The sequence below is a fragment of the Cydia amplana genome, chromosome 2 (assembly GCF_948474715.1).
Source record: "Cydia amplana chromosome 2, ilCydAmpl1.1, whole genome shotgun sequence".
NCBI lineage: Eukaryota > Metazoa > Arthropoda > Insecta > Lepidoptera > Tortricidae > Cydia > Cydia amplana.
In genome coordinates, this window is record NC_086070.1 from 21263633 (window position 1) to 21276626 (window position 12994).

The following is a 12994-nucleotide window of genomic DNA, read 5'->3' on the forward strand; positions in this document are numbered from 1 at the left end:
GATTGGTAAGTATGCGCACTGTATTATTATTACGGCCCGTTGTATTTTTTGTGGCCTATATTTTGTATGTTCATGTTATATATTTAAATTAAAACCAACCATCCAAAAGGTTACTTGTAAAGTGATTGAAAATTAAGTTGGTGATGACACTGGTAAAGATGAACCGATAAATCCAGAATGATAAACGATAAACTCTTATAGCTCTTCTAACAGAGTTAGGCGAGGCGGAGGGCAAAAAAACACGTATGCACATAGAACATAGATAGATAAGTAAAGTAAACTGATAATATTTGTTATGATTTAAAGCATTTTTAGGCGTTACACTCAATCATAGACAGGTATAGGAGGTTTTTACAGAAACTTACGAAAATGCGTTATAGTACTACTACCAGCATACTTTTTATCGATACGATAGCACCCCTACCCTAGAAATAGACCAGGTAGGTTGTTAAACGCCGCGTTTAGGTGGGCGCTGTTTTAGTTAGACCAGCCTGTGCTGACGCACTGAGTTTGTGATCAACCAGTTTAAAAAGTATAAAACGAATGGACCTGTTTCCGCCAGCCGTGTTTAATTTCTTAATCACTATTTAATGAGAGTTATCTATGAGTTGTCTCTAAAGTGGATTCTGACATCTGTTTAAATAAATCACATACTTCTTAACCTAATCAAGCATAATTCCTCCCATCTCATTTTAGCGCCTTCTCGATTGTATCCTATAGGAGCCCTGGATCCGGTTTAGGTATAGCGATTTAGGTCCGAGCTAGGTAGGCAAAAATAATAATAATGTAAGAAACAGTTTGTGATATATTTAAATGATAAATGCTTTTACTCCCCTTTTTTGTTTTGCCTAATAGTCTCGGTAGAGTCGGACTAAGCTAAGTCTGCATGGCATTTTCAATGGCAAAGTGTGGTGATGACATGACGTTTATAATGACACTGCCTCGCTTTGTTTGGTTCAAGCCGGTGCAAAGTTAGCTTAGACGGACGCTAGTGACCCTCATATTAACTGACATTTATAGACGGGTCTAACGCCCGGGTCTAGTGACCCTGCCTATTTCATTAATTTTGCGGAAGTTTTAGCAACGCACGGGCAGAATTTAGCATGAATATATGCCTTGCCAATACCTATGCCAATGAGCTAACTCTAAAATTGTCAATCAAAATTTCACCTTTCATCGCGCGCGCTTCGAACAATAACCGTTACAGCCGCCATGTTGCACCGGTGACGTTTAGCCTCCATCTTGGATCCAGTTGCGCCATTATTAAAACAAAGGACTCAATACAATAGCTGCAAATTTGATATGCAGGTTATTTGACGAACCGTACGCGCTTGTTCCGATATAAGTAGTTTATGGGCATTTTTTTACTGATGGGAAATTACGTATGTTAGTTATGGCTGATAATGTGGTAATTCGAGGTAGGTAGTACCACGTACCACGTATGTACGTACCTACGTACATACTTAATTATTAAAATAGATAGCAAAACTTATTTAAGTATCAGACTGATCCACAGTTGAGTGTGCTCGTAGAACCGAATTACCGCAAAAAGGTTTTTAATTGGAAGTATAGGAAACCACGCCGTGTGAAATCGTCTACAAGGTAAACCGTATATTAGTCAAGTCCGCGTGACACATTTGGACGAGACATCGCAGTCATCGCACGGCCATTGTGAAAATCCTTAAGGGATACATTTGTTCGTAATTAAAATTAAAAGATTTTTAGTCGATAAAACTTCTCTTTCCAGCCCAGAATCCTCTGCGCATGTTAATTCCAAAAAGGGTGAATTAAAATTGGTCCCATTTGTAGGTAAAGCCAAGCTAAAACTTCCCTGCAACAATATGGCGACGGACATTACCTACCTGTTATCTGCGGACGCGACGCGGGAATCACAATATTATCCAAGCGCAGCGATACCGGCCACCCGGACTTACAGTGTGTGGAAATGGCAGCTAACGTTTTGCTGTCTTCATATTTCTGACCATTATTGGTCTAAAAGGCCAGACATGGCTCAACGTAGGTTGTTGAATGAAGTATATGAAAGAAGACAAGTTAAAAACAATTATCGGAGTAGGTACCTATCTCTCATCGAGGGCTGTCTGCTTTACTTACTGACCGAAGAGCCGGGGCCCTAGCCAAGATAACATCGTATATCGCCAAACGAAGATCAAAAATGTATCGGGATTTATCCCTTCAGCTGACATGACTATATCATTTTGAGATAGGTAGGAAAGTAATGGAATTTTAACTTTTAATAGTCAATTCATTAAATTTCGATTTCGCATGCCCGCTGCGCTGCGGTGAAAGGTTGTGTCGAAATTTTTAAGGTGTCATTCTGGCCTGCCTGAGGTACAACCCTCTCCGCCCGCTCTGCGATTTTGGTTTTTACACCTGCAAAAATATTATACTACATTCCTATTTACCATAAAATTCCGTCCAGCATCCTTACCTCTTGGTCGGATACAGCATGGTATCTGTGCGGTTAGCGCGCGCCGGCCGCGCGGTAATAAGAAGTCAATATTAGCGCGCTAGTTGGGCGGATTTGTACACGCCAACCAACTATGGAGACCGCCCATTATTGTTTCCACAAAATAAATAGAACGGCGAAAAAAAGTGTGCCGTTCTCATGATGGTTAGAGCCTGTATTTAGTAGAAGGAAATGCTTTGTTTTGGTGATTGAGGGCAAATTTACTTTTATAGAGATTTAGGTTATGCGTAAATTATCACTTGAAATCGGTATTTTCGGCAGATTTTGATTAGCCCTTAGATCTTGAAATGCTTAAGTTAGGTGATACGGTCAATACTGTTAACCTTACCTAGGCTAACAGTATTGATAATGTCATTATATTATAACACTAATTCTGCCAGTGCCGGTCTCTATTTGTTTAAAATATTACATCCCTACCCTACCTACGAGTCGTCGTTTAAGAGTATAAATACTATAAATAAACCATTACTAAGTCACCAAATTTCACATAGGTACTTAAATTTAGCCGTTTTTGCGTTATTGACTAGCAAACTTACAATTACCTACAATCCATTTCCAACACCTAAGTTAAGTACACATGTCGGCAGACACGCGTAGCATGTAAATTAAGTAGTTAAATATTCGATAAAGATTTAAAACGTCATAAAATAAACCGACGAGCCTATAGGTAATTTCCTTAATGGTACCTAATCAAAGTAAAATCCAGCGGTTTATGCGACCCACTGTCAATGCATACCGGTCTCAGTGCTAACAAAATAGAGACCTGGGCTCTCCAAAACATGTCGCGCGTAGAGACAATATACGTGAGTAAAGTTAAAATAAGCAAAACCCGTCTCCATACAGCCAAGCTCACGGCAGCGCCCTCGGCACCCCGATAGCAGGGCGGGTTTACACAGGGCCAATTAGACTGGCCCCGCGGCGCCGAGCGTACATGCTAATTGTATCGAACATGTGAGACAAAGAGGAAAATACCCGACGGGTAATGGAGGTAAGAAAATAAACTTAGTACTGAATTGCCGGGGAGTTTAAACAAGGGGAGTCTGGTCTAACCTGTCTGTGTATGTGTGATGCCTCTCTGTGATGATTTTTAGATACAAGGATGTGATAAAATGTATAAGCTAGCGAAATGGCTATGCCACATATTTTGACTAGGGTGTAGAGTTTTCGTAGTCAGAGGGCCTACCGCGAACCACGTTTGACGTGTTGCCTATGTCACACTTACGTACCTACGAATTTACAAGTGCGACAGAGAGGCAACACATCACGGCTTGTAGAGTTAGGGCGTGTAGAGTTAGAAGCTTGGCTCTACATGAGATGATAACTTTTTGACAGTGCGAGCGAGTGCGAGCCATAATAGGTCTCGTCTTCGCAACATTTTACATTACAATGTTTTTGGTGGGATACATTATTTTCATCTTTTATTATTTTGGTATCATTTGTTTATTAGCATTAAGTTAACAATTTGTTTTTAATAATCTTCCGAAAAACTCCTCACCGTCATATAAGGGCGTTTTGATGCATGAATTAAGAATTACCTATTAGGATACGTAGTTTTGCTTTTCCGTTTTGTGTAAATGTGCGGAACCCTCCGTTGTGCGTATTTCGACGCGACCTTGGTCGGTTTTTTTTCGATCATGCGAAATTAAATTATATTAAGGCAAGATTTTACATTTTACTAATGGCACTGAGACATAAGGGCACATCGGTGACATGGACAACTCATACTCTTACGGCGTTATTCATAAACGTGTGCTAATTAATCAGCTGATGTTCGTCGTTTGTCCCTCTCTAATGGCATAACGACGGATAGGGACAAACGACGATCATCAACTGATTAAATTAGCAGCCGTTTATGAATAACGCCATTAGTTTTTATTTAAGTTCCAGATAGATGGCGCAATTGCAGTTGGTAAAAATTCTAAATCGCGCTGTCAAGATTTATCTTTTCATTTTTATGAATCGTACGCCGGTAGCGCTGTTTCTAACAGGATTTTGAGATGAGATTTATCTTAATCAGAAATCAGAAATCAGAAATTTATTTGCTTAAAACACGGTCAGTACAAAGGTATACAGAGGTATTAAGTTCCACATGCTTTGTCAGTAGAGACATGCAAATATTCACACTTATTCTAGTAACTAAACTATCTTTAGAAAACCATAATTCAATACATTAATTAACATTTAACATAGGTCCTTAATAGCTACGAGCAATTTCATCTCTCTTCAGGAATTCGTTAACAGAGTAGAAGCATTCCTCTAGCAACCATATTGAGAGTTTTCTTTTCAGTTCCCTTAAGGACAAGTTTCTGAGACTATTCGGAAGAGCATTAAATAATCTAATGGCCATCGGATAACAACTGTTCTTAAATAATTAAGATAATGAATGGCCCCTAAGTCATTTACTTAGTTAATGTTTAATTTTCGAATGGATGGATACTAACAAATATTTTGATAAGTACCTAATATAAAGTAGGTAAGCTCTGGTGGCCTAGCGGTAAGAGCGTGCGACTTTCAATCCGGAGGTCGCGGGTTCGAATCCCGGCTCGTACCAATGAGTTTTTCGGAACTAATGTACGAAATATCATTTGATATTTACCAGTCGCTTTTCGGTGAAGGAAAACATCGTGAGGAAACCGGACTAATCCCAATACGGGCCTAGTTTACCCTCTGGGTTGGAAGGTCAGATGGCAGCCGCTTTCGTAAAAACTTGTGCCCACGCCAATTACTGGGATTAGTTGCCAAGCGGACCCCAGGCTCCCATGAGCCGTGGTAAAATACCGGGACAACGCGAGGAAGATGATGATGATAAAGTAGGTACACGTCGCGCGCTAGCTAGAGACGGTGCTCGTGTCGAGGATTATTAAAAACGGATCGAAATATGAAGAGCGGTTATATTAATAGAAAAAATGTTTTATTTACAAACAAGATATATACAGTGTATTACTAAAAGAAATTAAAAACTAGCTTAAATCTAAAATAGGCCCTTGAGGCATTGTACCAAGGATGCTGGCGACATTTCCTCGCTGTATCGCAATGCTGATCGCGAGGTAGCCGCCAGCTCTTCGGTCACCAGTTACGTCAACCAGACGCTTCGCGATTTCTGCGAACAACTTATGCGCGCTGGGACCCCATGGACCTAGAGTTTCAACTCCAAATGGTACAAAATGGTACTCTCTACCGAGGCTCTTATATTTGTTACGTTTTAAAATTATATTAATTAATAGTTACGTGAGAACATTTTAATAACTTGCATATTTAAAGTGCACTGATAGAATCAGTCCCCCGCGGATTACAAACAGGAATAAGAAGTAAGTCACGGCTAAGTAAACTGGTATTACCTACTCGTATCTAATCCTCTAATAATTTAATCTATCCCTTCGGAATTGAGCAATACACTTTCCTGTCCATTCAACAGAAATCACAAAAAGCGATAATGCATATACGATATATTTGTCTGCCAGTCCATGTCCGCCTATCAACTACTTTATGTACTACCCTCCAATAAGCTGAATTTCAAAAGGCTACCTTCAACATTTAGAAATAAAGTTCTGTATCGAAGAATAACTAGTCGGGAGTTAGGATGAAATACGTATTGATATAGTGACATACCTACGAGCAAGGAGCAAATATTGGTCAAGCGATAAGGTGTAAAAGCGCCGCGTCACAAATACACAAACTAAATCCCTAAGGACCTTAAAAGAAAGCACTAAAGTTTAGTTTCCCTTGGCATTGAATGCAGGTTCATTGCATTTAAGTACTACAAACATGGATGTTGATGTTGGAGTTATGTGCCGACAAAAGCCGGCTTAGGTAAAGCACGTGTCTTGGTTTCTATAACTTAATATTAACCAAATAAAAATTTAGTGGTCAAAATTAACAGGTTGGTAGCGTAACGTTATGTCAACGGTAACGGCGAAGGTAGAAGAAAATGTTGTGAATCTTGATTTTCGACATTTCGTATTTTATTTAAAGAATTAAATACTTACCTATGATTATTTAGCATGTACATTATATCGGGATCAATGTAATGTTGCGCGCTCAGCCCTTACCCCTTGAGCACCGAGTGTCGATCACAAAAATTATGCAGTTTATTTTGAACGTGTCTTATTTGTCATAGTAGGGATATGATGACTTATACTGCAGGAGGGGCGAGGACAGCAATAATAAAATCAACGTTCAAATGCACTCCTTGTATTACCAAACAACAATAACAACAACAACACACAGTAATTAAATAGCTTAACTAAGTATTTACACTTCAATAAGCTAGTTTAGTGTACACTTACAATTATATTGAAAAATATTGAGATGTCAACTTGCAAAATTGTTAACCCTTTGAACGCCACGCCTGTCGTGTGCGGCGCGTCATTGTAAACCTTGTCAGAATGCACGAAGGTTGATATTGGACTGTAGCTGCACGCGTCAGTCCACGTCTTTGGCGGTAAAATGGTTTAGAATCTGAATTTTCTTATTAGGATCGTAGGATGGATATTTTTTTTACAACTCGTTAATCTCAAATAATTTCAACTTTAATGTTCCCTGTAATAAGATGAACAAGGAATTGGACGCGTAATATTCACGCAAGGTGAGGTAGGCCGTGAAAGATATTTTAAATTATGATTGGATTTTTTATCAAACTTTTTTTATTAAGCTTTTCTTAATCGAAATTGAAGAAGAAATCGAATAATGTAGGTCATAATAATTAATGAACTACTTAGAGAGAAGAAGTGTTCTCCCAAATAATAGAAGAGTCCCAGGGGATAATTTTAATTAATCAATACCATATTGTTAATACGTGAAATGAACATTATACAATGAAATAAACTTTAAATGATGGACTCGTTTTACATCTCTTTCTGTAGGTAATTCTATTTTAAAACAGCTGAGCAGCTATCTTCAATTCAAAAGAATCACCCTAAAGAAAGAGGCGACAATTGCAACGTGATTAGGTCTTAGACAGGAATCCAGCTTGAGTTAAAGTTATTTTCAATAATCAACATTCACATAGTAGAGTTATAATTAATTTCTAGTTAGACAGTAGAAGCTCTGTACAAAATACTGTTACTAACTACCTACTCTGTGGTCCTACTCACTTTTAATAAATGAATTTCGTTTCGTTCTGTTTGGCTTCAGTTGGATTGCAGCCAAGATAGCTAGTCGAGTATAATGACAGTTTCGGTGGGGTCTCCGGGTCAGCTAGCATGATAGAGGCCAGCCAGGGCGTCCTGAAGGGCACGCAAGCACGGCAGAGTCGATGAGTAACCACCAGCCTTCTCTGCTTCATTCTCTGCTCTGTAAGAGTAAAAAAAAAACATTTTACTGTGAGGTTTGGAGCTGTACACCAACATACTCCTCATCAACACTAGTGACGCCCAGGAAATATATTAGTTGTGTAAAAGGTCTGGAGTTAAATTTTCTAAATATTTAATTGTTCATAGTAGTGTAGAACGAGACATAGTAGTGTAAAGCTAAAGTGAGAAAAAATTGGCAAACTGCAGTGTATATTTTACATTTTAAACCTTTCATCTGCGAGGCCCTTTTCAATGTGTTTTCGTAAGGTAATAAAAAGGTTGGCTTTGCGAGGCCCCACTAAGTGCAAGGCCGTGGGCGAAGGCCCCATTCACCCACTCCTAGCTACGGCGAAAACCCCTTTATTCTCATATGGGCTCATTCACATACCTTTTAGCAGTCAAACTCTATCACAAAGATAGGCGATAACATGGTTAAAAATTATTATTAAATCATAGCAATCAACTTAAATCCTACATACCTAACATGTTGCAAGTATCCACCAGTAACAATCTCCTGAATGGTTGGCGCATCAGGCCCACAGCGGTCCGGTATGACTGGAGCCTCATACTTGAACAGAGGGCCCTCTTCGAAGGTTGGTAATGGTTGCTGGCCGCTGGCTCCTCTTGTGAACTTAACTCCAGAGGAGAAGTGAGTTACCTAAAAATTAAGAGGCAGGGAAATTAGGAAATAGTAAACAAGAACAACCTAACAGTCTAGTCTATAGCGCATGTAATATGTAGCTCAAATCATGGCCAGGCCGGTAAAACTTACAAAAATTTACAAGAGCCTTATCTTGCAGCGCTCAAAATAAGAAAGCATCAGGAGTCTAATATACAAACATGATATCAATACTTCCTAACATGTTAACAAATTCAAAGTACTGTACTTTCAAATAAGAGTTGTTAAGCTATATATTTGCACGCCTATAGGCAAAGTGTGCTTCAAAGTGTTAAGGATTCCCGCACACATATGAACCAAATCCTCACCTTTGGCACAATAGGCACCACCTCGGGCTCCTGCTTATTGGCAATGGCATTTTGAGCAAATGTGTTCAAGATGTCTTTGGCATCACCATCAGCAAACATCAACTCGTCAATCAAAGCCTCCTTCTCCCGAATCTTGGCCTTCTTAGCCTCTTGTTCGAGACGGACTATTTCTGATCTCTTGAGTTCCTCCATTTGTTTCTCAATTTCTAGAATTTCTTCAAGCTCTAATTCTTCCCGACCTGAAATGAGTAACAAAAACTTATATTGCATTGTGATAATTTAAAGAAAATGTGCTTTCTCTCCACTACACTGTTTGTTTACTTTGTTCTGCAACAAAAGATGTATGGCGTTATTCATAAACAGGTGCTAACTTAATCAGTTGATGATCGACATTTGTCCCTATCGATCGTTATGCCACAGAGAGGGACAAACGACGATCATCAGCTGATTAACTTAGCAGACGTTTATGAATAATGCCGTAAGAACTTACCAATTTTTGCTTTGTTCTTATTAATAAGTTCTTTATTTTCCTTCTTATACTGCTCAATCCTTTTATTAGTACCTACTACATCTATATTATTCATTAAATTAAATATAATAGTTTCTATTTCTTCCAAGTAATCATTGTAGTCTCTTAGAGTAGCAAAGTCTTCTTCTTTTTTATTATAATCTTTCAATACTCGTTTTCTAATATCTATTTCTTTTTCAACCATGGAATCTTCAAATAATTGGACACGGAAGTTGCTCCGTCGTAGTGGCACGTTGCAATCGGGGCAGGAACCGGATCCTTAAAATAAATTGAAAAAAAAAATACATACGCGTGAATTTAGATTATCTAAAGAGAGTAATTTCAATGAATTACGCCAAATTATATTTAAAATTGCTGTTTATGAGTACAATATGGATAAATTACCTTTTAAAAATAGTAGATCTACACAACTTTCACATAAAGCATGGCCACAAACGTTTACCATCAATTTTAACGATGGATTTCTATACTTAGTCGTTTTACAACGTGGACAAGCTTGGTCGTCCATGATGATGATCTCGTAAAGTTTATTATTGAATTAATCACTTTTTGCAAAAAACCGTACAATCAAACGAATTGCAAGTCGGCGGCCCGAGAAACGAGAAAACAAAGCAGTTTTGACAGTTTTGACTTTGACAGATGCCATGGCGCGGCACTTTTTATGTAGTGATGTGGCCGATAAAAATACAAACGATGAACACAACCTAACTATAGTTGGTCAAACCAATTTGTCTGTAAATAAGAACAAAAAAAACTATACTGATCCTTTTCTTTTGGGTGCTAGTACTAGCGTAAGACAAAGATAGTATGATTCTCTCTATGTTTTAAATGAGACAGTCCTTTGACAAACTATCCATACTAATATAAAAAGAAGTCTGTCTGTCTGTCTGTTACCTGTTCACGCTTAAACCACTGAACCGATTTAGATGAAATTTGGTATAGAGATTGTTTGAGTCCCGAGGAAGGACATAGAATAGTTTTTATCCCAGAAATCATCCCTTAAAGGGGTGCAATTTTGTACGGGGACTTAAGAACAACTGCACAACAAACTTTGTCAATAGGAACTGTCCCGCCCGCGCGGTGTAGCACCGGCGCTGGTGCACGATTTAGTTGAAATTAGGTATAGAGATAGTTTGAGTCCCGGGGAAGGACAAAGGGTAGTTTTCATTCAAGAAATCATCCTTTAAGGGGGTGAAAAGGGGGTTGAAGTTTGTATGGGGAATCAACAAAACGCATATTGAATAAAATAATAGCTACCTACCTAAATTAATAATTCCACGCTGACGAAGTCGCGGGCAAAAGCTAGTATTATTATATTTAGTGATTTAAATTATAATCGATCGATTATATTTATGTTAGATAGAAGCGCAACTCAACACTAAAACTTTTTTAAATATACAGGCAATTTGTACACTGGAAATTAATGACGAACAGCCACAGTATTGTAAAAATCACATTTTATAAATAATCAAATATTTATATATATGTAATTTTATTACATTTTTATAAAAGAGTGTCAATTGTATCAAAACTAAAACAGTAATTCCTTTGGAACGAGTTCCGTGAACGTATTTTTTACACAGAGATGGCAGTCATTTTGACAGATCTAAAAGTTAAGTAATTTTTGTGTAAATTCGTTAACTTTTATATTTTCATGTTTTGCTTCTTTAATACGCCTAAAAAAGTGCATTTTGTAGTTAAAAACGAATTAAAAATATGAATCTAGCTCTAAGGCAAGTCCTCACGAGGCAAACTTTTAGAATATGCGACAGACTTAGCTATAAATGTTTACCAAAACAACTCGCTTTAACCTCAACAAGCCCTGTTATACAATTTCGAAACTATTGCGATAACAATGTAGAAACAAGGAAATTGCCGCAGCTGATGGACTTCCCTCCAGTTGTGTGGCCTTCTTTTATCAAATTCATCAAAAACTGGATGTTCGCAAATCTGATTATTAGACCGTATTTTGAACCAGAGTTCAGCCTTGCAGAGTTTATAGAAGCCTCTAAACATGCAGTACAGGTACGTGCCATGCTGATTTTGGGTATCGTTGTAGATAGTCGAAGTTTTACTATATTAAAATTATGTTCGAATTTAAACTCTTGTGAGACATACTAACATTGAATAATAGTGACTTAAAACAATGAGTCTAAACCGTAAAATTATTCAATACAATTATGTTTTATGAGAATTTTATCAAATCCCTAACGGAGTAGTCAGGTTGTTTCAGAGGCACTTCAAAAAAGTGATTTCAAGTCCTTGGAGGGCTTAGTGGACAAGGAGGCGATTGCAGCCTTAAAGACTGCTATCTCTCAGCTGTCCGTCACACAACGGCAGCTGCTGTCTATTGACAAGGAAGACATCTTCTATGCTTTTCCGTATCAGGTATTTATATGTACTTTACAATTAACTCTAAGGATGAGATAGCTGACTAGTAATGATACATACTGCAAAAAAATTACATGACTGATATAATTTTTGGCTCACTCACAGTTGCCTGATATCATGAACTGTCCATTTTAAAAGCTAAAAGAGAAATTAGGAGTTTCTGCAGTGTAGTGATTTGTTGTTTAGGTTGGAGTTATGTTTGATGAGTCAGACAAGCGCTGGGTAGAAATCACGATGTGCTACCATGTGCTTCGGGGTCTCAAACAGATGCAGGAGAGTGGGGACTTGCCGCCAGTTTCATTAGGGTAAGTAATATTAGTACTTATTGTCATTAAAGTTTTCTGTACACCAATGTGACAAGTGACTGTACAGTAAAAAACTATACTTTGGCTCTAGATACGAGTATGTTAGGTAGGCTTAAATCTATCTAATACCTTTAAACGAGCAAATCTTGTTTATTTATATATATACCTTTAGGTATTAGATTTATTTATTTATATATGTCACCATAAAATTGTAAACACTCGTCATATTATAATCTCGCTAGTTACATTATAAACTGACGGTAGGGAGATTATAATCTAACCTAACCTACGTTAGATTATAAACTAACGGGTTTACAATCTTACGGTGACATATATATATTTCGGGGATCTCGGAAACGGCTCTAACGATTTTGATGAAATTTGCTATATGGAGGTTTTTAGGGGGCGAAAAATCGATCTAGGTAGGTCTTATCTCTGGGAAAACGCGCATTTTCGAGTTTTTATATGTTTTCCGAGCGAAGCTCGGTCACCCAGATATTATTTACTGAACAGAAGTGCTGCACATGTATTACTATGTATACATGTCACTTTCATTGCCAAGAATTCAAATATTCTTGACATGACTTAACAAGAATTCTTGTGCATATTATGAAAGCAAGCCCATTTAAAATAAAGATTTCTTATTCATAATTTTTAATTTTTAACAATCTATTTCTTTCAGTGTCCAGCCAGAATACCAAGACAAAATCTTCATCCTAAACTATAGATTCATCAGAGAATTCACGAAAGGAGTAGAAGATAGCTGGTGGGTTAACATAGTGAACCACTTCCAGCCCCAGTCTTTGATGAGAAAATAAGTGTCGCTTTACCCAATGCTATCCCCAACTAAGTCATGTAAAAAAAATGAAATTAAATGCAGTTAAAGTTTATTACATCAGTTTATTTAAATACTTTGTCTTGCAATTTTTTTTATAATGTTTTATACATATTTATAGTTATATTATGATTATTTTCTCTTGTTTCTCACATAATGATACATTTT

At 37.6% G+C, this 12994-nt stretch overlaps 2 protein-coding genes across 2 annotated transcripts; one reads left to right on the forward strand and one right to left on the reverse strand.

Annotated features, from left to right (window-relative positions):
- Positions 1–7600: 7600 nt before the first annotated feature.
- LOC134660065 (CDK-activating kinase assembly factor MAT1) lies at positions 7601–9856 on the reverse strand. Its single transcript, XM_063515768.1, has 5 exons — positions 9680–9856; positions 9257–9553; positions 8767–9005; positions 8259–8437; positions 7601–7780 (listed from the first exon to the last, which is right to left on the reverse strand). Exons 1-5 carry the CDS (start codon positions 9801–9803, stop codon positions 7681–7683), a joined length of 939 nt encoding a protein of 312 aa, XP_063371838.1. The 5' UTR covers positions 9804–9856; the 3' UTR covers positions 7601–7680.
- A 1020-nt stretch (positions 9857–10876) lies between these two features.
- Positions 10877–12882, forward strand: LOC134662202 (uncharacterized). Its single transcript, XM_063518469.1, has 4 exons — positions 10877–11320; positions 11519–11683; positions 11873–11991; positions 12674–12882. The coding sequence occupies exons 1-4, from the start codon at positions 11012–11014 to the stop codon at positions 12807–12809; spliced, it is 729 nt and encodes a 242-aa protein (XP_063374539.1). The 5' UTR covers positions 10877–11011; the 3' UTR covers positions 12810–12882.
- Positions 12883–12994: the final 112 nt, after the last annotated feature.